The 26,581-nt window shown below is 38.4% G+C and overlaps 4 protein-coding genes across 4 annotated transcripts; 1 reads left to right on the top strand and 3 right to left on the bottom strand.

Annotated features, from left to right (window-relative positions):
- The first annotated feature begins 290 nt into the window (after positions 1-290).
- On the top strand, positions 291-914 carry LOC135116787 (flexible cuticle protein 12-like). The gene is made up of 2 exons (XM_064034355.1): positions 291-299; positions 442-914. The coding sequence occupies exons 1-2, from the start codon at positions 291-293 to the stop codon at positions 886-888; spliced, it is 456 nt and encodes a 151-aa protein (XP_063890425.1). The 3' UTR covers positions 889-914.
- Positions 915-2,786: 1,872 nt separating this feature from the next.
- Positions 2,787-3,413, bottom strand: LOC135116786 (flexible cuticle protein 12-like). The gene is made up of 2 exons (XM_064034354.1): positions 3,405-3,413; positions 2,787-3,259 (listed from the first exon to the last, which is right to left on the bottom strand). Exons 1-2 carry the CDS (start codon positions 3,411-3,413, stop codon positions 2,813-2,815), a joined length of 456 nt encoding a protein of 151 aa, XP_063890424.1. The 3' UTR covers positions 2,787-2,812.
- Positions 3,414-8,921: 5,508 nt separating this feature from the next.
- LOC135116871 (ionotropic receptor 75a-like) lies at positions 8,922-14,038 on the bottom strand. Its single transcript, XM_064034497.1, has 15 exons — positions 13,785-14,038; positions 13,358-13,527; positions 12,799-12,952; positions 12,626-12,721; positions 12,215-12,294; positions 12,001-12,128; positions 11,861-11,918; positions 11,679-11,794; positions 11,355-11,563; positions 11,036-11,080; positions 10,673-10,857; positions 10,457-10,595; positions 10,217-10,379; positions 9,572-9,760; positions 8,922-9,141 (listed from the first exon to the last, which is right to left on the bottom strand). Exons 1-15 carry the CDS (start codon positions 13,945-13,947, stop codon positions 9,114-9,116), a joined length of 1,923 nt encoding a protein of 640 aa, XP_063890567.1. The 5' UTR covers positions 13,948-14,038; the 3' UTR covers positions 8,922-9,113.
- Positions 14,039-16,216: 2,178 nt separating this feature from the next.
- LOC135116889 (ionotropic receptor 75a-like) lies at positions 16,217-20,785 on the bottom strand. The gene is made up of 13 exons (XM_064034540.1): positions 20,402-20,785; positions 19,705-20,038; positions 19,541-19,620; positions 19,328-19,455; positions 19,190-19,247; positions 19,008-19,123; positions 18,684-18,892; positions 18,361-18,405; positions 18,044-18,228; positions 17,814-17,952; positions 17,578-17,740; positions 16,924-17,112; positions 16,217-16,496 (listed from the first exon to the last, which is right to left on the bottom strand). The coding sequence occupies exons 1-13, from the start codon at positions 20,579-20,581 to the stop codon at positions 16,469-16,471; spliced, it is 1,854 nt and encodes a 617-aa protein (XP_063890610.1). The 5' UTR covers positions 20,582-20,785; the 3' UTR covers positions 16,217-16,468.
- Positions 20,786-26,581: the final 5,796 nt, after the last annotated feature.

The following is a 26,581-nucleotide window of genomic DNA, read 5'->3' as shown; positions in this document are numbered from 1 at the left end:
TCATTGAATCACATGGTGATTAATGGTAACAACAAAAAGGCCGACAATTGTATGAATTATACAGGTTTCTAAATTGGAGATTAAACTTGTCACAATGTACTCGTATGTTAACTACCCTCATTACTAATGATCCGCTTCAAGTTTATTAATTTAACTTAATGCACATTTTTCGAAAATCTAATTATGTCCAGTATATAAGCACAGGTTGTCGAGGGAAATGGCATCAGTTTGCAACTTGAGCAATACACACCGTGTCTCCACATCGCTTACTTCAATATCACTTATTCAACATGAAATTCGTAAGTTTTTATACAACCGTTATTTGGGTATATTTGCCTATATTGTATCTAATGTGTACTATAAAAATATTCAAACTTATGTTAATCTATACAGCTATTCCAGTATTTTTATAAATGCCTAAAAACACACTTTTGGTTACAGTTTGTGGTAGCGGTATCCCTGTTCGCCGTGGCACTGTCCGCACCGTCCAGTCCTGACGCAGCCCTGGAGGCGCGTCGGAGACTACCAGCTCTGGAACACGAGGAGGTTCACGACGAGTTCGGTCAGTTCGCGCTGCGGTACGTCACGGCCGAGGGTACAGTCGTGTCCGAGAGGGGCCGGCTCGTGCCTGACCACGAGGGCACCGGCTACGTCATGATCATTGAGGGCGAGACCACCTACATCGGCGATGATGGCAAGACCTACGTCACTAAGTACACCGCTGGCCTCGACGGTACCCACGTCGAAGGCAACCACCTCCCAGTGCCCGTCACCCCTGAGCCTGTTCCTGCTGTGGAGCCCATCGTGGCTCCTGAAGCCCAAGTCGTTGCCAAACCAGTAGAGTATGTAATTGAGCCTTTCAACAACGTTGTTACCAAGTTGCATTAAAATAATAAATTTTGTCATAAACTTTACATTTAGTTTTTATTATTTTCCCGTGATATTATAAATAGGGTTTGTAGTCGATGTGATGTAATGCGATCTGAATAACTTAATTCACCTCGAATGGTCTACTTCTATAAATGTTCACAAAGGTACTGGAATTGTAATTCGACTGTGTTGGCGTCTGGATTCACCGCCCACTTGCTGTTCCTAAGGTTTAACACTCATTCAGTCGGGATCACGTTAAACTGTAATATTATTAGTGTCCAGCTAGAACGACGTGGCATATACCTGCCAAATATTGTTCTCATCAATAAAAACAGGCAGATTGATCAAAATTATTAGCACTGTCTTCTTCAGTATGTAAAATATCCATGATTAAAGTGAGAAAAAAATCCTTTTTTGTAACTCGTTTTTTGTATATTCACTAAAACTGTATTTATTTGAGTACTAAAAGCAAAATGCTGATGATTTTTTAACCGAATTCCAAAAAAGGAGGAGGTTCTCAATTCATCGAGATCTTTTTTTTGTTTGCTCTTTTTAGACCATAAAAATTTTTGCTTTTAGTACTCAAATAAATTCTATTTTAGGGAATGTTCAAAAATTGTGTTAAAAACAAGATTTTTGAAATCAATTTAATCAAGGATAATTTACATACTTTGGAAGATAGTGGTAATCATTTTGATCGATCTGCCTATTTTTAACCGACTTCCCAAACGGAAGGAAGTTTTCAATTCGACCGTATTTTTTATGTTTGTTACGCGATCACTGCGCCATTTATTAATCAATTTTGATACTTTCCAAGTGGTGCCATAGTCATCAGGTCAGAATTGGATGATGGAAACCCTGAGAAATCGAGGGCAACATTCAAAAGTCGTAGGCATGCAATGCAAAAACTTTACACTCAGGTGAATGCCTGATAGCATTATACAACATTGAAGGCTTGGAGCTGACCTGATGATGGAGACCAGAGAAGGTTGACTGAACTCGACAACTAAATAATATGTTAATTCCATCGTGTTTGGGCTTTTATTATTCTATGCGTATCAATGAAAAGCTAAAATTATAAATCGTTTCTACAAGAAAAAAGACTAAAATTATATTCCTACTCCTTAAACGGTCATGCTGTTCGATTATGGAATTCCCTTCCCCATGAGATTAGAAAAGCAAAAGAACACTATCTGTCCATTGCATCATAGCTGTTTAATTTATTTATATATGTATCTAGGAATATATTTATTTTTATCTAGGTATATAGTATTAATTTATGGACGTATAATTAATATACAGTACATAGCTGTTTTTTTTCAGTTTATTCTTTTTACACACTGTCTACATCTCTTTTATTCTCATTTTCCTTACTTTGGTAAGCTGGATGAGATTTCTTTAGAAATAAGCATTTACCTATGTAAATTATTTATTTATATTATAAATATGTGTGCGTGAAAATTCGTAAATAAATAAAAAGCAAAAAAATACAATTCTGAGGTGCATTGGCCTAGAAGTCGGTTACAAAATTAACTTAGGGACATCCATTAGACACCGATTTCTACACAACGACTGCCACCTAGAATTAAATTTTTTTTTTGGCTTTTTAGTGTTTTTGGATGTCGAATTTTAATGATGAGAACAATATTTAGCAGGTATATTGGCCACGTCGTTCTAGCTGGACACTAATAATATTACAGTTTAAGGTGATCCCGACTGAATGAGTGTTAAACCTTAGGAACAGCAAGTGGGCGGTGAATCCAGACGCCAACACAGTCGGATTACAATTCCAGTACCTTTGTGAACATTTATAGAAGTAGACCATTCGAGGTGAATTAAGTTATTCAGATCGCATTACATCACATCGACTACAAACCCTATTTATAATATCACGGGAAAATAATAAAAACTAAATGTAAAGTTTATGACAAAATTTATTATTTTAATGCAACTTGGTAACAACGTTGTTGAAAGGCTCAATTACATACTCTACTGGTTTGGCAACGACTTGGGCTTCAGGAGCCACGATGGGCTCCACAGCAGGAACAGGCTCAGGGGTGACGGGCACTGGGAGGTGGTTGCCTTCGACGTGGGTACCGTCGAGGCCAGCGGTGTACTTAGTGACGTAGGTCTTGCCATCATCGCCGATGTAGGTGGTCTCGCCCTCAATGATCATGACGTAGCCGGTGCCCTCGTGGTCAGGCACGAGCCGGCCCCTCTCGGACACGACTGTACCCTCGGCCGTGACGTACCGGAGCGCGAACTGACCGAACTCGTCGTGAACCTCCTCGTGCTCCAGAGCTGGTAGTCTCCGACGCGCCTCGAGCGCTGCGTCAGGACTGGACGGTGCGGACAGTGCCACGGCGAACAGGGATACCGCTACCACAAACTGTAACCAAAAGCAAGTTGTTTTTAGGCATTTATAAAAATGCTGGAATAGCTGTATAGATTAACATAAGTTTGAATATTTTTATAGTACACATTGGATACAATATAGGCAAATATACCCAAATAACGGTTGTATAAAAACTTACGAATTTCATGTTGAATAAGTGATATTGAAGTAAGCGATGAGGAGACACGGTGTGTATTGCTCAAGTTGCAAACTGATGCCATTTCCCTCGACAACCTGTGCTTATATACTGGACGTAATTAGATTTTCGAAAAATGTGCATTAAGTAAAATTAATAAAATTGAACAGCGGATCATTAGTAATGAGGGTAGTTAACATACGAGTACATTGTGACAAGTTTAATCTCCAATTTAGAAACTTGTATAATGAATACCATTGTCGGCCTTTGTGTTGTTATTCATTACCATTTATCACCATGCCTGGTTTAGGTAATGCAACAATTTTAGGTATTTTAGGTTATGTCTTATTTCCGATTATTTAGGCACACTTTGTAAGTATATATGTTTTTAAGTATATATGTACTTAAAACTCAAAAAAATATATACGTGCTGGGATTGAATTCCTTTTGGCGTTCTATTAGAGATGCACATAAGGCTTGAAACACGACTTTATTACATTCATACATCAATATTAAATTATCCGGACACGAAATATGAACCTTTCAGTAATTTATAACTTTAATCTTTACTGGAGTAATACACTACACTCAGATACATTTTCCCCAGAAGTCAATAATACTTTAATGGAAGCCTACCGAGTCCGGCATGTTTCAGCCGAGTCACTCTCTATAGCTTTATAGTACTTAACATTATTAATTCTTTATCCTATCAAGCATAACAGTCCCTTTCAGAATAGTATCTTTGAGATTAATGTCTGACCAGAAAGTATTGAAGAGAAATCTTTATAAAAGTATCCGATGATTAAATTGATAACGTGGTGTTTTTTGTGAAGAGATTGGCCCAAACAAGTCTTATCTGACAAAGCCCTTTTTGGCTCCTATGGGCGGCTTAGACGAACCCTTTCAGAACAGAGATCAATGCGCACACGGCGGCGGCGCGAGTTGTAAGAGATCAGCGGTTTATAGTGATAACTGGGATTTCCGGATATTTTAATCTTTAGTTTATCACTTTATCTAATTTGTGATCATCCTGTTTGTTACAAGTTCACTCTTTGACATAATTATGTAGGTCTAATTTGAGGGTCTACATATCGTACGGTTTTATTTGGTGGAGTTGAAATTCACATGAGCCTTTAGCAAGTTCATTTGTGAGTTCTGTACTAATCTAGTGCCTGTATGTATGTATATTGAGCTATTCCATCATCTCAAATACAACGCAATATAAGACTGTGTATAGTTGAACCCTCCATGCCCGCTACGCTCTCTTACGTGAGGCACGCGACAAGCATCAGATACGACAGTCTCAAATAAAAGTCTGACAAAGTGAAAATCCGCGGCGAGCGCCAACTTTTAATGTTGTGCTCCAACCGCACTCGTTTCATTTGTGACAAGTGTGTCAACTCACTTTGTTCGTATTGTCACAAGTGTTGATGTGTGTCAGTCAAAGACATCTAAATATATAAAACTCAAAGGTGACTGACTGACTGACATAGTGATCTATCAACGCACAGCTGAAACCACTGGACGGATCGGGCTGAAATTTGGCATGCAGGTAGATGTTATGACGTAGGCATCCGCTAAGAAAGGATTTTGATCAATTCTACCCCCAAGGGGATAAAATAGGGGATGAAAGTTTGTATGAAACTTGCCCACGCAGACGAAGTTGCGGGCAACAGCTAGTTTAATATATACTAGTAACGTACACCTTGGTGTGAGGGTTTGTTAAGTCCTATGTACAGCTTGGTTGAGTATGTGTAAGTTATAAGGGTTGGTCTTCAGTCATTCCTAAAAGTAGCCAATTCTGTGAATGGCAGTGACACATAACATCAACCCGTTAGTGACATACAGGTCTACTGCGAAGTAATTTATACGTCGGTTGTTAATCAAAATCCTGAAAACGGTAAGGTTTTCATTTTATCATAACCGGTTATTTATCTTCAGAATGATTTATATCCTCGCGGCGTTTGATTTGTTTACTCTTTTGCTCACTTTACAAACGAGAATATTAACTACCATAAACGAGAACATACCGTATAAATCGCAACACCAAATAAAATCTATCCCAGTTGGTTGTTCCACCGTGTTCTGTTCGAACAAAAACGTCGGTACGTCAACAAACAGAAACGCTACCACAAATAAAACTACACAGCGGAAGTTTTTTTAGCAAGTAAAATAACGATACAACACTCGAAAGTGAATAATCAAAAATATGAACGAACAGTGGCAACTAAAAACGTTACGCTCGGAATTGTAAGCGCAACTAATTTGTTCGCAAACTTTGTTCCCAACTGTTCCTCCGAATGAATATATTTCTGAGTTTCCTTTATTTATATAAAAACTGTTATGTTGTCTGGTAGTACAATGGCTAATAGCATGGTTTCGAATGTGACATAATATTTGTCATATTTACGGTGCGTTTTTTTGTCTCACTGAGGGTTGTTATCCTATTTTTGGATCAAAATAAGAAAGTATGTCACAATATTTTTAGGGCACTCCAAAAAAATTGTAAGTGGCGCTGACCCTTATCCTTCATCCAGAATTCAGTGTAACAAACAAAAATTTACGACATGATCGTAGTTTCCATATGATCTGCGAGAGAGAGGTACGGGCCGCCATCACATTCCAGCGGCGCGCGCGGGTAAATATCCGTGAAACTCATCGTCCCGAGCCGGCCGGTAAATCGCTTTAAATATCCATTACTCACGGACATGCATTTTATAACGGCACGGCATAAAAAATGTTATTGACGTCATAAAGCGATAGTCAATATTGAGTCCAGTGTGGGGCGGCCGGCCCCCGATGTGACAATTTATCGGTGCCTCTCGTCAATCCGTGTTCAACTTTATTTGGTATAAAATCGAGCTTTTCCTTTATGGCTTTGCAGTCCACTGCTGTTTGTTGAGTAGGATACCCGGCGCAGTGCAACGCCGTGTAATGTTGACACAGTCTCATACTGTTTTCATGCAAATATAAAGGCATAAAGTTGTTCGTGAATGCATCTAGCCAAATTTTAATATACAAGGATCGAACGTTTTATCCTAAGTGGCGTTATTTGAGCACAAATTGAGTTTATTTCGTCGGAGGCATAAAGCGAGGAGTGTGTGCCGTAGTTAGCATAATGTAGTAGATAGTCTGCAGTACTGGAGCACAGCTCGCAGTGGAGCGCCGGGAGCGGAGCGGAGTGATGTTACGTATAGTTCTTTAGCTACGGGACACTAATAGACTCTCCATTTGGGTACTCTCCACATAAAAGCTAACAATTTAGTGTGTTTACAAATTGTTTTTGTGTAGCACTAAATCACTAAACCTTTATTCCAAACCCAAGTACTTATGTACAGGCCATATTTTACTCAAATATTTAAAAAAATCGCTATTCGCTCGTATACCCGCCCTTCTGTGCTTAGAACTATAAAAACATCGAGGCTTCGTAGAAAACGACAAGCACTCTAAATGGGCGGTAACGTAACGTAGAAGTGTTATATCTAATGCACTATTGTTGTCGCAATTGGTTATGAAACCACTGGTTAAGCTGCAATCCTGTTGTCACTTCCAATGTTAAATGATTCGTGAATGACTACAGACAAAGGAATTCATACTAAATGTAGGTAGTTAAACCTCGTTGTTAAATTAATAGAAGATCTAAATATAGATGAAAATTAATCAACGCACAAACCATGCCGACTTGCCCTTTGTATATATGATTGCCTTCAATTCAGTATCTAGGCGGAGCGAGCTGTCGGCTATCAGCCTCAGTTTGTAATTACCTGGAAGTCAGTCGGACATTCATCGTGAAATGTACTCAAGTGAACTGACCTGCACACCAGCCTGCTGATGATTACCTTCTCAATAACCCACGCTGTTTTGTTTCATTAATCAAGTACTGCCTACTTTTATTGCTGATTCAATATCAATTCAAACCAAATAGGCAATAAACCTTTACCGCAGCTAATTAAAACAAAAAAATCAATTCCAATAAAATATAACAATGAAAATTGTTCCAAATGAAGCAAAAACACGCTCGTAATAATGAGCTGCCGATCCATTTCCAATTACGGCTGGATCAACAGCGGGCACATTTCAATATGTGCACAAATATCTGGCGGAGAAAGCGTTTCAATTACCTATCACAACTGAGCGCCTGGTACCTTCAACCGCGAATCTTTCTAATTACGAACATCGTCGTTTCGTTAGAAAACCATGTGAAATGTTCATAGATCGTGGATTGGATACTTTTGACACAATTTGTTGAAAGGTCTTCTTAACTTAGGTTTAGAAAATGATCAAGGATTAACTTGAGTTAGGAATCTGTATCAAATCTTATACATTAAGTCATGCAACTGGCAAAGAAATAAAACTGGCTTATTTGGCATCCTTCACAGTATTGAAATAAGATGCATATTAAGTTAATTGCATTTTCGCCATCGACAAAGATGAATGAGTAAAAAAAGTGGACACATTCAATTAGATTCTGTTCATCAAGTATTATCTAACTAGGTGTATTTAATTAAACTGTGTCGCTATACTTAAAGCAGAACGTGTTCCACGAGTAATACATTTTTGACTTAGTACTAAATCGCACTGTCTGAATACTAACAACGTATGAAGGAACAATAAAAAACGCCGTTCTACGTTTGTGCGGCGCATGAATGACTGTAATTTCATTTGGAAGCGGCACAACTTAAATTGAACTCTGTTGCTTTGTATTAACGGTGTTACTGGGTGTATTAGATTATTTTTTGTAACCGTCTCGCCAGTTAAGTAATATAATATCCGAGTGACGTTTTCCATTTGTATGCAAATGCAGCGAGCGAGGAGGCGACGAGCGCGCGACGTCGCCGCGACATCGCCGCGAAATGGATACGTCTTAAGTAATGGCTTTATTAAAATTGTTCTTATTCATGTTTGTTTGTTTTGAACATCCGAGGCTTAACTTACACACTATTATAATATTGTTATTAGTTTCAACTTCACCTTTGGCTTGGATGCTTTTTGGTTGTACACTTAATTTTAGGAGTATGTTTCTGGTTTTAAGACGTCCTCTTATTGTTTTTCGATAAAATGTGTGTCGAAGTTTCTTACTTACTTCAACTTTCAATATCAGTTACTTATCTTTATGACAAAATATTAACGTAAGTACACAACATAAAGTACACAAATATGATAGTAGATAACGGTGCAGCGTGAATTGAATCCCGCGCCCCGGGAGTAAACAAGAATTGATCGCATCATTTATAACGCGCGATTTAGATAGCCGGGAGACGCGCCACCATTACTCAATGCGCTGTGCACACTCACAACAGTAGGACAACAAAGCAAAAACAATATCAGTAACATTTCTGTACGAAGGTTATGACGGTCCGTTTGTTGAAATTTTGAGCCTTCGGGTGCAGTATTTACTGCCGTATTTTTTGATTATGTGGATTAGAGCAGGTAATAAATACAACACAATCAAGAATTATTTATTTATTTATTGGGCTTAGATATTGTCTGAACACATCGTGAATTTATATTTAACTATTTATTTGTGCATTCTACCAAAGCTGTCTTGTAATAGTGTACTTAGACTACTGTGCAAAATCCTTCCTTGTGTCTTTTCCCCCCCGTCAAACGTCTTCCCTCAATTGTTTTTTTTTGATCGTCCTATGTTAGTAGGTGTCTTGATGTGCTGTGATCATAGCCCAATCACTAGTGACGTCACTTTTTGTTTGACGATCACGGACCGCGCTTTTTCAGCTGGACTCTGAAATAAATGATGTGATTTCAAGTTTTGCGGCGTCACGATAAATGGAACAATGTTCAGTAGAACTAGGTTTAGTACCTACATTTTGAATTACATAATTGTAGGTGAGTGCTTTAAGACTGCAATTTCCTACTTTAATAAGGACTGGCTAATTGCCAAGAATACACAAGGAAGCTAAGTATTCCGAATAAATGTCAGGCTAAAGTTACTTCTTCTAATTTAAAGTGACCATCTAAAATGTGGTCACTCGACTTCTGCATTCTAAGTTCGATATTTATACTTTAATAGAAACAGTTACTGATCCACAATAGCTGACGGGTGGAGCGATCTGAAATATCAAAACCCTGATTCGGGAAACTGAAACTATTTTGGGATACTCCGATTATAGAAAACTAAACTGCGCCTCAAACACAATCGATTCAAGTCATACCTTGACCAGAGCACTTCGAATGCCAGTATGATCCAGGACAGCAGGACACAGAGGAGCAGCATCAGGAAGGCCGGAGCTGCCTGGCCGAGGGCGAGCGCTCGAGGTCTGGCTCCTGAACAGGCAGGCATGGTGCCGGCGAAGCGAGCGCGTATGGCCTTCACGTGACCACGTTCTAGGAGACGTAGAAGACTGCAACATGAAACAAAAATCAAATTTAAGTGCAAAGTTTCGATTTTCTTATCGACGTAGTCTACAGATAATAGCTGATATCAGCGTACTGCAGACTGTTATATTTTTAAATAATTCAAAGATTTATAATGAAAGGACAAATCGTGTTTCATTGAAACATACAAGTAAGAACATATTCCCGTTATCTTAGCGGGTGCTTCCCGAGAGGTTTGCCCGAATGTATTGTTATTTACCCCTCATTTTGTGAAGATATTGTCGCACGAGAGAGATCGACCTCGTAACCATTGATCAGAAACAATTTTAGTTACATTGGGATCAGTTTTTTTGTTCCTAATTAAGTCTAATGTTCTCCTGTTGCAATTATGATGAAAGGGGCAGACTCTAGACCCAAGAAACCGGCATAGAAATCAGTGAGAAGTGGTGATGTTTCCTTTTATATAGTCAAAACTCCCTGACCTCCAATCAAAGAACTCCTTGTAAGGGCTTCGCTTCTGTGCCATGATGTAGACATGAGCTGGCAGCATCATCTGCAGTGCTCCAAGGTTGCACAGCTCCTCATCCTCGTACGTCTTGGAGATCACCTGAGCTGCCGTGTACGGCTCCGTGTGGAATGCGTATTCTAGAACATTCCAATAGAAATGTGAACTTGTTATTTTAAATTATAGTTCTTTAAGTAACTGAGATAGTGGTACGTACTGCCAGTTCGCAGTAGTTCGACGCCTGTGTTCACAGTTTGCAGTACTGGGACAGTTCTTTTAGCTTTTGTCACCTTTTTGTCTCTCAGTTCATCTTCTTTCACGTTCTTGAATCCACTGTAGTAAAAGAATCCGGGATTCTGCAAAAGTACAATCAATAAAAAGTTTGAGATCTGTCCAAGCAAAAAGCAACTACATACATCATATGAATACGTACGTCAAGCCAACCCCTTGTGTACCCAATATCCTCAAATATCAATTCGAAGTCGCTATTGATGAGTCCGTCGAGGTTGCCGATGGATGGCGCCGCAGCGTTCAGGAGCCAGGAGACCACGCTACTGGTGTAGTAGTTGTACAGCAACATGCTCGTCAACCCGATCACCAGTAGGGTTAATCTGCGACCTAAACATAATCGTTTGAAGTAGTATTTCTTATGTGATTTTAGCATGTTCTTTCAGAAAAATACCCTTTGGTCCTTTGTCGAAATTCAAACTGTCTCGATACCAGATTGAATAATCATTTTTCGGATGTTGTAGATGGGAAAAAGTAACATGAGTAATAACGCTATTTTGTAACGCACCTTGACTCGAATACGATTCCAACAATTGTACTCCGTCTTCATAACCTGAGTACATAATAAATTATCATTAAAATACGTCGTTAGAATAAATTGCCAAATCCTACTTCAAAGCTCTACCAAAATTATAAATTGTGTTACATGTTTCCAAACGTAGGCTTTATTAGAATCACAACAACATGTTGTTATGTGAACTGAAGGTCGTTGCCATGGAGATTAAGACATACATAGATGAAAGTATTTTATTTTCAAGACTTTTTTGAACTTATCCAAGCCTTGTAGTTTTTCTTTATTTGCCTGCTAATCATCTCTATTATCAAACCTTGTTGACAAACAGCAGCAAATACGCTGAAGAAGGCGTATAGCCCGGGTTTGGGTCTACTCTCCATCCACGCTGCTCCTGTGAGGACCAAGGTACATGCGATGCCAGCGATGAATGCGCAGCCCCACACGCCGTGGGACATGGGCGTGAGGAACCGGTTCTCGTACTGACCCACACCTGTCTCCGGTATCAGGTAGTAGAACTTGGTCCTGGCGGGTAATATAATAAATAATACCCTTACTATCAGACCCCGCTTTGGTTATTTCAAAACGATAATTTTACTCTCTGTTCTTTGCTTGCATATAATTTTGTATTAATACTTACTGAAGGTTGGTGGTAGGAGGGTGGATTATGTCAACCCAGTCCAGCCATTTTGGGAATATTCTAGCACAAGTGCTTGATAGATCCTGCTCTTCCCAAAACAATGCATTGGTCACGGCCTGCAACACATCAATTAAATTGTAAATAAATGACCAACCAAGTGTAATTACTAGTTACTAAATTACCAGTGTAGAATTCCTCTTTGGAGAACCAATCCAACGACCTGCAATGCTATAGTTGAATCTGGAAAAAATAACTTTTTAGGACCAAGGAGGCTTTAAATCGGATATCCCGTTACGCCTGATATGCTAAGACGTGTCGTTACCTGAAGTTGTGTTGTTCCTTGAGGGTGTTGAGCATCTGGGATGTGATCTTCGTCATGGCAGCCACTCCCGCCGTGTACGTCATCTCTGATAGCATCTCTGGGTAGAACATCTCCGGCTGATCCACTATCTGAACATGACGTAAAATTGCTTACCTAGTTATGTCATTGCCAGGAAAATACTCACAGAAATATTAGGAAGTATCAATTTACAAACCACAGATATAGCCCGCAGAGTTAAATTCTGGAAATTCCATCGGTTATAATATTTGTAACCTTTCAATTTTATATCTAAGCCTGCAAGAATCAAACACCAATGCTGTGAGAACATAATTCACCGTGAATCCAAAAGATCTTTTTCTTAGAATTTTATGAACACCATGATTGTGTAATTTTAGAAAAAAGCTGCTGTGTTCTATTTTGTCGGGAAGGAAAGGAAATATGTAGTCAGATAAGCTGATGGTATTAGTTACGCTATGGTACTGTGAATAAAGAGGCAAAGGTTTCTTCCAAAAATAATATTTCAGCACCTCAATATTTTGTTTGTCTAAAAATTCTCCATTCAAGAATAAATTGAGAATAAATAATTCAAATTACGAGTTTTTATACCGAAAAAATAATACTTCACCTGTTTCAGGTCGCCAGCTACCAAGATGATTGACCTCTAAATTATTTCCTTGTATTTTACCAAAATTGTACACGTCTGTCAATGTGTAATTATCACCTATAAAGTCACAAGGAAGCATAAGTAAATTAAAGTGACTCCTTACAATAAATTAATATCTATGCTCAAAGATTTACCGCCATTGTAAGAGGCCACAGCAATATCAGCGTCAACACTTAAGTTTAACTGTTGAAATGATTGTTGAATGTAATCAGTGCAGTTGTCAGCATCTTCAATGTTAGTCAGGATGAGCCAGGGGTGCATTGCATCAAACAGCTTATTTTTAGAAGCCTGCGAAATATAAAATTATTCTCTAAGCACTTCATAATGGTAACTAATCTAAAGTATATTACTTAATGAGTAATGCTTGGAATTCAGTAATCCCAGATATTAATCATTCACTAAGTATGAGGCGCATTTGTATTCTTCTGATCGTTTGGGCTACAAGTTTCCTTAAATTCATATTTGACATTAAAAAGCCTCATTGTCCTTAAAATGATATATCCTTATAATGCTTAGTACCACATTAGGTACATTTCATAATTTAAAAAAGCTTTTACAACTCCAATAGATTCATTGAAGACAGCCGGCACATGTATCCACGCTATGGGTATCACAGCCGAATGGATCCTTTGTGCAACACATCGTATTTCGTATCTGTATGTATAGGACGCCATAAGCTCGGAACAATGTTACCTCGAGCAGCACTAGTGGTGTCCCGCGGCAGTGCGCGTCGAGCAGCAAGCCCACAGCCCCGGTACTCCGGTACGCGGCTCGCACCACGTCTCTGTTCACGCTCTCATCAATGCGCCGGACGGACACACGGACGCTCTGCTTCGTTAATTTGTGTACCAGTATAGTGTTGTCTGGGGGCATTCCAATAGGTTAGGGGTAACGTCCCAAATGTTAGGCTTGAATATTGATTCGGATCGCATGTGAATTCAGTGCTAGAGAATAAATGATGTCCCAAGGCATCATACATACATATTGAAGGTACTATAATAAGTCGCAACTAATTATGAATTTAAAAATACATTTGATTTTTTTTTTCATGAAATGTAGTAATGTTCTGTAATCTAAACAAAGTATACTAGGCTGTGTACATATTAATCAATATACTTACAATATCGACTATGACACGTAAAATAGCAGACGTGTCTCAAATCTTTGTGCTTCACATAATCAGCTGCCAAGTTGGCCACATCCAGGTTGAAGCCGCTTACAGCTTGCATCAAGCCGAACAGAGTGGCTATTAATATCATTTTGCGCAGTCTTGCCTGATGCATCGGCGAATGCGATGTGAACAATTGCCGTTTGAAGGGTATCGCGTTACTATAATGGCCAGCGTTTAGCTGTCCGTCAAAATCAACGTCACTCAAAGCTGATGTAATAGGGCTTTACAAATGTTTAGGTACAGTGTTTTGCAAATGGATTTATGAGCAATAAGATTTTTGGATTAGTGGTCCTTTAATATGGTTAACATGTTATAAAATAATTATTATCTACTACACGTTTGTATAATATTATTGAAAAGATTTATCTTTATTCAATATAACTCTGTTTATTTGAACAAATATTTATATTTATATTAAAGTTATTTACATAGACTTTAGAAACGATATATCGTATTTTATTTGCTCTCAGCAAAACCGTCAGATCTTGTTTCAATATGACAAGCTTGAGGTAAAAGTATTTTATGAGCACCATTTGCAGACAGAATTAAATTGCAGATAATATATAATTTTAAATCCAGCACAAAGAAAACCACGTGAAACAACAAAACCGCAAGCTTCACAACAACCGATGTAATATTAATGTACAGTCAACAGAGCACTCTTGTATTCTGCTGACGTTACCAGATCGACGGTTAAAATCATCGCGGAACAAAAGGCCAATTTGTCTACAAAAGATTTTAACTGTAATTTATTTCAAAACTAGCTTTCGCCGATGATTTCACTCACTTTCCCATATCGTTTACCAATAAATGGCCTATTTGTATGGCACCGAAACAATTATTTTAATCGGTCTAGTGGTTCCTGAGATCCTGAGAAACAAGCATACTATTAAATGTTGTCAATACAGCACAATTAGGCTACAGTATTTTTATAAGCTGTACTTTAAAAGACTCTCATTAACTCGGGAGGCATTTACGTTGGAGTCTGTCGTTTATTATGAGGGTTATCTTAAGCTTTCACAAAGCAGCCCTTAGTTTGGAAGTTGGTGATTGATTCACCTGTGCATCGGAGAGCACGTAAATGTCGGTCCTGCGCCTGATCTCTTTCCGGTCGTATCGGATTGCCGTCCCATCGGGTTATGAGAGTGAAGGAATAGGTAGTGCACCTGTGTCTGCGCAAATGATCGTGCACTATAATATGTCCTGCGCAGCTGGCTGATCTCCTTACATGAGAACAGCCGCCGTGGCCGAAATCGGCCGTGGACGCCATTATTACACGTTACCAATTATAGTTATAGGGTCTCTTAATGGCCGAGATTTAAAAAAAAAAACTGTCGGAAAATTTAATAGATTTTCTCATCTAGTCGCTCTCAGAGCTAAATAAGTCTCCTAACTTTGGTCCTATAATCCGGCCAAAGTGAACCTTAAAATAAATATCTGTTGGGAAGCCTGGATCCGCTCAATGAATTATCTTTATGACAAAATATTAACGTAACTTCACAATTATGATATTGGTGCAGCGTGAATTGAATCCCGCGCCCTGGGAGTAAACAAGAATTTAGATAGCCGGGAGACACGCCACCATTACTCAATGCGCTGTGCACACTCACAACAGTAGGATCATCATCATCATCCTCCTGGCCTTATCCCAATTTTATTTAGGGTCGACGCAGCATGTTTTCTCCTTCCATACTCTTATATCTGCCGTCATCTCACAAGCAACATTCTTTCTTACCATATCTACTTTCACACAATCCATCCATCGTTCCTCTTCCACTATATCCGTCCACATTCATACTCATCATCTTCCTCACAACATGATTCTCATTCCTCCGCATCACATGCCTATACCATGACAGCCGGTTTCCACACAGTTTTTCTGATACCGGCGCTACTTTCAAACTTCCTCTTATATTCTCATTCCTCACTCTATCCATTCGTGTAACGCCACACATACCTCTTAACATTTCCGGTATCTCGGGTCGCTTATTCAGAGCGATGGCGAAATAGATCGGACAGTTACGCACAGAATTAACGCAGGATGGATGAAATGGCTGCAGGTAACGGGAACAGCTTGTGACCCTCGTATTCCCCTTAAACTTAACTGAAAAATTTACAAGAGTATGGTCAGGCCTGTCTTGTATGGATCAGAGTGCTGGCCCACAAAAGCGACGAATGAAAGACAATTGCATGCGGCAAAGATGAGAATAAAAACAGTAGGATAACACGACAAAAACAGTGTCACCACAGTTCCTATAATAGTCACTACTCACTACCATTTCTGTACAAAGGTTCTTTTGGTCCTTTGTACAAATTTTTGGTCCTTCGGGACGCAGTACATTATTGTCGAATTTTTGGATGGCATGGATAGAAGAGGTAATAAACACAACACATAAGCAAGATAATATATTTATTAATTGGGCTTAATCACATTGTGAATTTAAACTACATTTATTTATGCCATCTATCAGAGCTGCTTTGTATTAGTGTCTTAATCTTTCCACGTGGCTCTCCCTAACGCCCCGTTAAACGTCTTCCCTCAATTGTTTTTTTTGATCGTCCTATGTTAGTAGGTGTCCTGATGTGCTGTGATCATAGCCCAATCACTAGTGACGTCACTTTTTGTTTGACGTTCACGGACCGCACTTTTTCAGCTGGACTCTGAAATAAATGATGTGATTTCAAGTTTTGCGGCGTCACGATAAATGGAACAACGTTCAGTAGAACTGGGTTTAGTACCTACATTTTGAATTACATAATTATAGGTGAGTGTTTTAAGACTGCAATTTTCTACTTTAATAAGGACTGGCTAATTGCCAAGAATACACAAGGAAGCTAAGTATTCCGAATAAATGTCAGACTAAAGTTACTTCTTCTAATTTAAAGTGACCATCTAAAATGTGGTCACTCGGCTTCTGCATTCGATAGTTATACATTAATAGAAACAGTTACTGATCCAATATAGCTGACGGGTGGAGCGATCTGAAATATCAAAACCCTGATTCGGGAAACTGAAACTATTTTGGGATAGGTACTCCGATTATAGGAAACTAAACTGCGCTTTAAACACAATCGATTGAAGCCGTACCTTGACCAGAGTACTTCGAATGCCAGTATGATCCAGGACAGCAGGACACAGAGGAGCAGCATCAGGAAGGCCGGAGCTGCCTGGCCGAGGGCGAGCGCTCGAGGTCTGGCTCCTGAACAGGCAGGCATGGTGCCGGCGAAGCGAGCGCGTATGGCCTTCACGTGACCACGTTCTAGGAGACGTAGAAGACTGCAAAATGAAACAAAAATCGTATTTAAGTGCAAAATTTCGATTTTCTTATCGGCATAGTCTACAGATGATAATATCAGATTGCAGACTGTCGAATACTACGTCTACTTATATGTTTAAATAATCAAAAGATTTATAATGAAAGGACAAATCGTGTTTCATTGAAACATACAAGTAAGAACATATTCCCGTTATCTTAGCGGGTGCTTCCCGAGAGGTTTGCCCGAATGTATTGTTATTTACTTCTCATTTTGCGAAGGTATTGTCGCACGAGAGGGATCGACCTCGTAACCATTGATCAGACACAGTTTTAGTTACAGTGCGATCAGTTTTTTGTTCCTAGTTTAGTCTAGTGTTCTCCTGCTGCAATTATGATGAAAAGGGCAGTCTCTAGACCCAAAAAACCGGCATAAAAATCAGTGAAAAGTGGTGATATTTCCTTTTATATGGTCAAAACTCTTTGACCTCCAATCAAAGAACTCCTTGTAAGGGCTTCGCTTCTGCGCCATGATGTAGACGTGAGCTGGCAGCATCATCTGCAGTGCTCCAAGGTTGCACAGCTCTTCATCCTCGTACGTCTTGGAGATCACCTGAGCTGCCGTGTACGGCTCCGTGTGGAATGCGTATTCTAGAATATTCCGATAGATATATGGAACTTTATTAAATTGTACTTTTTAAGTAAGTAAAATAGTGGTACGTACTGCCAGTTCGCAGTAGATCGACACCCGTGTTCACAGTTTGCAGTACTGGGACAGTTCTTTTAGCTTTTGTCACCTTCTTGTCCCTCAGCTCATCTTCTTTCGCGTTGTTGAACCCGCTGTAGTAGTAGAATCCGGGATTCTACAGAATACAGCCCGAAAGGACTATATAAGTGAATGTTTGTTTGGAAATAAATCTATTAAAGCAAAATGAAACTTTAATAAGCACATACGGCAAGCCAACCCCTTGTGTAACCAATATCCTCAAATATCAATTCGAAGTCGCTATTGATGAGTCCGTCGAGGTTGCCGATGGATGGCGCCGCAGCGTTCAGGAGCCAGGAGACCACGCTACTGGTGTAGTAGTTGTACAGTAACATACTCGTCAACCCAATCACCAGTAGAGTTAGTCTGCGTCCTAAAGATAATCAATTGAAGAACTTTGATCAAACGTCGAAACTGAAGCTGTCTCAATACCAGATTAAATAGGTTTTCTGCTGATGTAGATGTGAAAATGTAGTATAAGTAATACCGCTATTACATAACGCACCTTGACTCGAATACGATTCCAACAATTGTACTCCGTCTTCATAACCTGAGTACATAATAAATTATCATTAAAATACGTCGTTAGAATAAATTGCCAAATCCTACTTCAAAGCTCAACCAAAATTATAAATTGTGTTACATGTTTCCAAACGTAGAACGGCTTTATTAGAATCACAACAACATGTTGTTATGTGAACTGAAGGTCGTTGCCATGGAGATTAAGACATACATAGATGAAAGTGTTTTATTTTCAAGACTTCTTTGAACGTATCTAAGTCTTGTAGTTTTTCTTTATTAGCCTGCTAATCATCTCTATTATCAAACCTTGTTGACAAACAGCAGCAAACACGCTGAAGAAGGCGTATAGCCCAGGTTTGGGTCTACTCTCCATCCACGCTGCTCCTGTGAGGACCAAGGTACATGCGATGCCAGCGATGAATGCGCAGCCCCACACGCCGTGGGACATGGGCGTGAGGAACCGGTTCTCGTACTGGCCCACACCTGTCTCCGGTATCAGGTAGTAGAACTTGGTCCTGGTGGATAATATAATAAATAATATACCTACATATCAAACCCTGCTTTGTTTTTTCAAAACGGTAATTTTATTATCTGTTCTTTGCTTGCATGTAGTATTGTATGGATACTTACTGAAGGTTGGTGGTAGGAGGGTGGATTATGTCAACCCAGTCCAGCCATTTTGGGAATATTCTAGCACAAGTGCTGGATAGATCCTGCTCTTCCCAAAACAATGCATTGGTCACAGCCTGCAACATATCAACTAAATTGTTAATAAATGACCAAACTATTGTAATTACTAGTTACTAAATTACCAGGGTAGAATTCCTCTTTGGAGAACCAATCCAACGACCGGCAATACTATAGTTGAATCTGGAAAAAAGTAACTTTTTAGGACCAAGGAGGCTAATCGGACATCACATTGCGCCTGATATGCTAAGACGTGTTGTTACCTGAAGTTGTGTTGTTCCTTGAGGGTGTTGAGCATCTGGGATGTGATCTTCGTCATGGCGGCCACTCCCGCCGTGTACGTCATCTCTGATAGCATCTCCGGGTAGAACATCTCCGGCCGATCCACTATCTGAACATGACGTAAATTGCTTACCTAGTTATGTCATTGCCAGGAAAATACTCACAGAAATATTAGGAAGTATCAATTTACAAACCACAGATATAGCCCGTAGTGTTAAATTCTGGAAATTCCATCGGTTATAATATTTGTAACCTTTCAATTTTATATCTAAGCCTGCAAGAATCAAACAACGCTGTTGAAAAAGAATGCATAGAATTTTTTGGATCATCAAACCGCGATTGTGAAATAATACTTTACCTGTTTCAGGTCGCCAGATACCAAGCTGATTCACCTCTAAATTATTTCCTTGTATTTTGCCGAAATTATACAAGTCTGTCAATGTGTAATTATCACCTATAAATTCATAAATAAGCATGAGTAAACGTGACTGACAACCATTTATAAATTCTTTTTTTTTGTTTTCGTCCGAAGATTTACCGCCATTGTAAGAGGCCACAGCAATATCAGCGTCAACACTTAAGTTTAACTGTTGAAATGATTGTTGAATGTAATCAGTGCAGTTGTCAGCATCTTCAATGTTAGTCAGGATGAGCCAGGGGTGCACTGCATCAAACAGCTTGTTTTCGGAAGCCTGCAAAACATACAATTAATCTCTAAGGGTTACTTATCAATATTACTCAATGAGTAATTCTTGGAAGACAGTAATTCCAGACATTAATAATTCTAGGTAACTGTGGGCTGCAAGTTTTCTTAAATTTGGCTCTGAACATAAAAAGCCTCATAATCCTTAAAATGATGTTATACTTATTATACTTAGCTCAATATTAGGTATATTACATAATTAACAAGAGCTTTTACAACTCCAATTCATTCATTGAAGACAGCCGGCACATGTATCCACGCTATGGGTATCACAGCCGAATGGATCCTTTGTGCAACACATCGTATTTCGTATCTGTATGTATAGGACGCCATAAGCTCGGAACAATGTTACCTCGAGCAGCACTAGTGGTGTCCCGCGGCAGTGCGCGTCGAGCAGCAAGCCCACAGCCCCGGTACTCCGGTACGCGGCACGCACCACGTCTCTGTTCACGCTCTCATCAATGCGCCGGACGGACACACGGACGCTCTGCTTCGTTAATTTGTGTACCAGTATAGTGTTGTCTGGGGGCATTCCAATAGGTTAGGGGTAACGTCCCAAATGTTAGGCTTGAATATTGATTCGGATCGCATGTGAATTCAGTGCTAGAGAATAAATGATGTCCCAAGGCATCATACATACTCGTACATATTGAAGGTACTATAATAAGTCGCGACAAATAAATAATTAAAAATGTATTTTTCAAGAAAAAAATAATGTTCTATAATCTAAACAGAGTATACTATGTATTAAGCAATATACTTACAATATCGACTATGACACGTAAAATAGCAGACGTGTCGCAAATCTTTGTGCTTCACATAATCAGCTGCCAAGTTGGCCACATCCAGGTTGAAACCCTCTATAACTTGCATTAAGCCAAACAGTGCTGTTATTAAAATCATTTTGCATTGCCGATGCATCGGCGAATGTGAGCAATTGCCGTTTGAAGGGTATCGCGTTACTATAATGGCCGGCGTTTAGCTGTCCGTCAAAATCAACGTCACTCACAACTGATGTGATAGGGCTTTGCATATGGGAGTGTTTTGCAAATGGATTTATAAGCGATAAGATTTTTTGATTAGTAGTCCCATAATATGGTTAACATGTTATAAAATAATTTTTGCTCTGTACTCGTATAATATTATTGAAAAGATTTATCTTTATTCAATACAACTCTGTTTATTTGAACAAAATATTTATATTTATATTAAAGTTATTTACATAGACTTTAGAAACGATATTAATACGTAATATCGTATTTTATTTGCTCTCAGCAAAACCTTCAGATCTTGTTTCAATATAACAAGCTTGAGGTAAAAGTATTTTATGAGCACCATTTGCAGACAGAATTAAATTGCAGATAATATATAATTTTAAATCCAGCACAAAGAAAACCACGTGAAACAACAAAACCGCAAGCTTCACAACAACCGATGTAATATTAATGTACAGTCAACAGAGCACTCTTGTATTCTGCTGACGTTACCAGATCGACGGTTAAAATCATCGCGGAACAAAAGGCCAATTTGTCTACCAAAGATTTTAACTGCAATTTATTTCAAAACTTACCCCCACCAGTAGATTCACTCGCTGACTGGTTCACACACTGACAATGGGCTATCTTAGTCTTAAAGAGTTTTTCAAATCGGTCTAGTCTTTCCTAGTATATGTACCTACATAGTATTTAGTAATAGAAGAGAATTATAACTTCAATACGATACAATTAAGCTGGAGTAAGTTTTATAAGCTCTACTCGTGACACGTTCATGAAAAGACTCTCATTAACTCGGAAGGCATTTACGCTGGAGTCTGTCGTTTATTATGAGGGCATGTATTGTCAGTGCTTATCTCACAATTATTACTAACATCTGACCTTCATAGTCAGGTAGCGTGAGTGTTGCGAGTAATCTACTAAATCCTGGATCTGCGGAGATATGGACCACACTTTATATTACCTACAGTAATTCGAGGGTTAAGAACTAGAGTAGCGTAAGGGCAAAAATACAAAAAAATTTTTTTTTCACCATTCGTTTTTTTAATCCCCATATTTTTATGTGCCAAAAAACTGGAACGATGTAGTGAGTTAATTGCTTAGTACAACAATAACGTATAACAAAAAAAGGTATTTGTTTATTGCCAAAATGAAGTGTTTCTACTTACAATAATCTTGACATTATTTTCTCAAAAAAAATTACGAGCTCAACGATCGTAACTCGATTTACAGAGCGAATAAGACACCAAAATATGCCTTCAATGTAATCGCTTAAATAACGTATCTTGTTATACGTTATTAACGCAGAAAGTTTGATTATGTAGGCTTAGTTTGTTTCGTGCCAAATAAACGTAAAGTACCGTTACTGGTTATGGGTCCTTGTTTCGTAAGCTTCCGTAATTTTTCTTCCTGCCAAAAAAACGTAAGGGTGGGATACGCTACTATGGCACTAATTTATGTAACAGCCAAAATGTCGTATGTCAACCAGTTTTTGAAAAATAAATTTTATTAAAATGAAACCGTATTTTGATTGACCAAAAAGTTACATTATTCTGTAGCCGATAAATAAAGTTTTATTATAAGTAAAAATCAGATATCTAACTACTATAGATATGCCACAAAAAGGGCTATAAGATAACAGTAGGTGAATTTGAGTTGTTTTCGGGCTCTCCTGAGAAGTTGTCATTTTGGCCTTACGCTACTCTAGTTCTTAACCCACGAATTTATGTTGATGATATCCTCGTCAATATTCTGTCATTACGCTTATACACGTTACAAATTGTAGTTTAAGGGTCTCTTAATGGCCGAGATTAAAAAAAAAACTGTAGATAATCTATTTATAGATTTTCTCATCTAGTCGCTCTCAGAGCTAAATAATTCTCCTTAATTTAGGTCCTATAATCCGGCCAAAATGAACCTTAAAATAAATATCTGTTGGAAGCCTGGAGCCTCTTAGTATGGCGTACATTGTGCAAACGGCCGTACCCCTGATGTTATTATAGAATTCAGTTTGCGGAACAGTTGCGATTATACAAATTGCCTCAATTACGGCATCGTATGAATATTTAACCCTTTGACCTTTTAACCCTCCCCAGGTAATGGTATGTTTGGTGCTTTAATCTTTTTATATGTTTATTGATAGCCGAATAAAATAATTCTTTATGTAGCACTTTCCCGTAATGGAGTAGCGGATGGTTTCACTCACAATTTGATTCGTATCGAGTAATAATGTTATTCAAGAACTCAGTCTGCTTTTTACATGTTTCAGTAATAAAAGTAATGCAGTAACGCCTTTTATGGAAAACTAGCTTTTGCCCGCAACTTCGTTCGCGTGGAATAGTGACTACCAGCAGATTTTTGATTTGACCAATAGATGGCGCTATATGTCCGGAATAATTTTATTTTTATTTATTTTTGTAATAAAAACTATCCTATGTCCTTTCTCAAGTTTTAAACTATGTCTGTATTAAATTTCACACAAATCGGTTCAGTAGTTTAGGCGTGAAGAAAAGACAGACAGACAGACAGAAAGACAGACAGACAGACAGACAGAGTTACTTTCGCATTTATAATATTAGTTTGGATGTAAAATATTTTCACTGACCGGTATTATTAAATTGATATTAAAATTATGTACAGCAACCGTTGCTTATTAGAAGCATCAAAATTAAATCTTAACGGTACTTAGTAGTAACTATGATGCGGCACCTCAGACAATGGCCACAAACTCTAGGAAGTGTTGGTCGTTTGCGAATTATTCAATAAAAGTTCAAATTGTATTCATTTTTGTTGGAGTGAGCCTCTAAGAGTGTCTTGTTAACTGGCTTAGTTAGGCCATTACCAGGGAATTATTGAAAGAAATTGTTCCCCCCGGGACACGACGCGCTCGCATAGAAAAACCGCTCCGAACGTTCACAAACTTAATACAAATAATGGTGCTTTTCCCTTGACGGTATACTGTGACTTTGGAGAAAAATGATCTGACTTTTTTATGGTTTCAGCCCTTATAATGTACCTCGTGTTGCTCCATTAGCTACTAATTAGGAGCGAACGTATCTTTTGAGTTGCCGCTCGGAAATTCATATTCGGTTTAAATATTTTATACTTAATTCAGATTTATAAGAAGGAAGATGAGCGCTTGTTAACAAGTGATGAAGACTTGTGTGCAAATTGTTTCTTTTTGGTTAACAGCTTGACTTGTAGCTTTGGGTGACGGTCACATTGGATTATGTCTATTGAGTTATATTTTTACATTTAAATGATTAGAGCTAATAATACTTAATTCCATAACGTTATTCAGGTCATGATTAAATACCCAATTCTTTTAGTACTCAAAACACAATGCATGCACATTTCCCTTCTGTGATGTACAAACGAAGTAGTGTCAGTTGTCCAGTGTACAAAAAGACCAATAAAGTCTACACTCGGTGTTTACGCTGCTAACACCGCCGCCGGTAGCCGTAACCCTATTGCTGAAACTGTCGGCCGCAGTCACACCGACGCGTAACCGATGTGTATAGTACACATGTATGTTACAGTGTATATTACAATAGGACAACTAGGTATGCAATAGACAGCTGCAACTCTGAGGTATTCCTTGTACTCAAAAATAATTTAAGGAGTAATTGTGAAAATATATTACATTCTTTTCGAGTTACTTAATATGAAAAAGGTGGGTAAATAATATTAGACAACCTTCTTTTCAGATTTATCCAAACAAAGGTATATAACGTGAATCTAAAAAAGAAACATTTATTTATTCATAGCTTGTAATTACAAAAACGAAACTAATAGTTGACTATTAATTACTTAGACGCTGGTAGATTAAGAAAATATCGAGTTAATTAAATTCAGACAAAGAGCTGCGGAGCGAACGTTTACAATTGGGAATATTAAAATTCATAGAACAATTTATAACACTTAGATATTAAAACAGTAGAAACACATTAAGATGTTGTATGAACGCAATAACGGATAATTGCTGGTTTTTAATTAATATGGTTTGCTTTCGAATTTATTTTTATTACTTGCGCTATGGCTAACGTAGATATTATTATTTCGTGAATAGTTTGTCATTTTGTTTACTCGCAGGAGTTCATGCATCCCGCACCTGTTCTAAGTATTTTGTCTTTTGATTTATTTAATAACTTTCTTTGAATTTGCAGGATTTCATTACTAAGAATTTCAGTCTCTCTCTGACCTTTGATGTCAATGGCAGAAATTGTATACAAGTTCGTCATTCGGTGTGACAGGCGGCCCACATAACAGGTGAAAGCAAAAGGCTTGTTGCGCGCGCGCTTTGCAAGAAGACAATATAAATGCTAATTCGAGGCGCGAGAGACCGCGGCCGGGGCCAGCGAGGGGGACGGCGGGGAGGGAAGGGATGGGGGAGGGGAATACAGGGCCTAGTCGACTAACGAGGTTTTTTAATGAATTTGTTTGTGTATTAATAAGCATTACATCTAAACAAATTGTCAGTATGCGAGTTTGCGTAGATTGCGTCCTTAGATTAGTACTAAATGCCACGTTCTTTGAATTCGTCAGGTTGATCAGTGAAGTGTGTCAGTTGAACCGAGGGCGTGTTACCGGCGGTTTCTTAGGATTAGTCTAGCGCTCGCTCGACTGTATTTCCACCGAGCTCCAGTTATTTGCAGTGTAAAGTTAGACGGCGGTTTGCGTTCTAAAATTAACAGCTAAGTGTGAGTTAGAAATTAGCTTTGCTAACCACATCGGTAGCGAAAATAAACAATACTTTATTACCTACTCCTGAGGATCTTAACACAGATTTTTATATGAAAATTATGAATGAAGTGAAGAACTTTTATGATATTCCACAAAAAACAGTTCGAAGATAGTACTTTGTAAGTTTAAAGAGTGTTATAATTTTATTTAGTTTACTTTTATAACTTCCACTCGTTTCCATTAAAGTCGGAGTAAAATAAGAGTTGCTTAAAGTGTTCTAAGTAGAGGCTTGAAGTTCTGACAAGTGCTTCATTTATTCTAGTTAGCAGTAATTTGTAGGTCGGTTATAAAGACCCGCTTTATTATTCATTATTATCGGAGTTGCGGCTGTCTGCTCTAACTTGATGAGAAACACTATTTTCCTGCTGCATTTGAAGTCAAAAGAATAGCAAAGTACTTCATACTTTTACACAAATTGAGAAAGATCTTCTGCAGTTTTACTTGTAAAGGATTTCAATTTACGATGACTTTTTAAGTTCACGTTTTTACTGTGAATGTTAACCATTTTCTAAATTTTCATATGAAATTCAAAAAATTAATACAGCTTTATATAAAGATATACATCAGAACATTATCAATGCCCAATAACTATTGTTATTGCACTGTTGATATACTACCAATCATAACTCAGCGACCAAATCATCGACGTCACGATAAATCAAACGAGGATCGTCATACAGTGCTGCAAACAGGTTGTACAACATTATACTCGCGTCGTCAAAGCATGGCAAATTGCATTCGCGGACGTCCGTACGTCTCCGCACGCATTGTGCAGGAGCCCCGCAGAGCTAGTAAAT

This window comes from Helicoverpa armigera, chromosome 4, assembly GCF_030705265.1.
Source record: "Helicoverpa armigera isolate CAAS_96S chromosome 4, ASM3070526v1, whole genome shotgun sequence".
Lineage (NCBI taxonomy): Eukaryota > Metazoa > Arthropoda > Insecta > Lepidoptera > Noctuidae > Helicoverpa > Helicoverpa armigera.
Note: the sequence above shows the minus strand (reverse complement) of the source record. Positions and strands in the feature narration are given on the sequence as shown.

Bases quoted from the DNA above. Each gene is read 5' to 3' on its own strand.
- LOC135116871 (XM_064034497.1), bottom strand. From the start codon at position 13,947: ATGCATCAGGCAAGACTGCGCAAAATGATATTAATAGCCACTCTGTTC. The intron at 11,795-11,860 runs GTAATTTAGTAA...GATGTGTTGCAG, and splicing joins CAAAGAGGAATTCTACACTG to GCCGTGACCAATGCATTGTT. The intron at 10,858-11,035 runs GTGCGTTACAAA...GATTATGTTTAG, and splicing joins GGAATCGTATTCGAGTCAAG to GTCGCAGATTAACCCTACTG.
- LOC135116889 (XM_064034540.1), bottom strand. From the start codon at position 20,581: ATGCCCCCAGACAACACTATACTGGTACACAAATTAACGAAGCAGAGC. The intron at 19,621-19,704 runs GTAAAGTATTAT...TGATTCTTGCAG, and splicing joins TATCTGGCGACCTGAAACAG to GCTTAGATATAAAATTGAAA. The intron at 17,741-17,813 runs GTACGTACCACT...GGAATATTCTAG, and splicing joins CGATCTACTGCGAACTGGCA to AATACGCATTCCACACGGAG.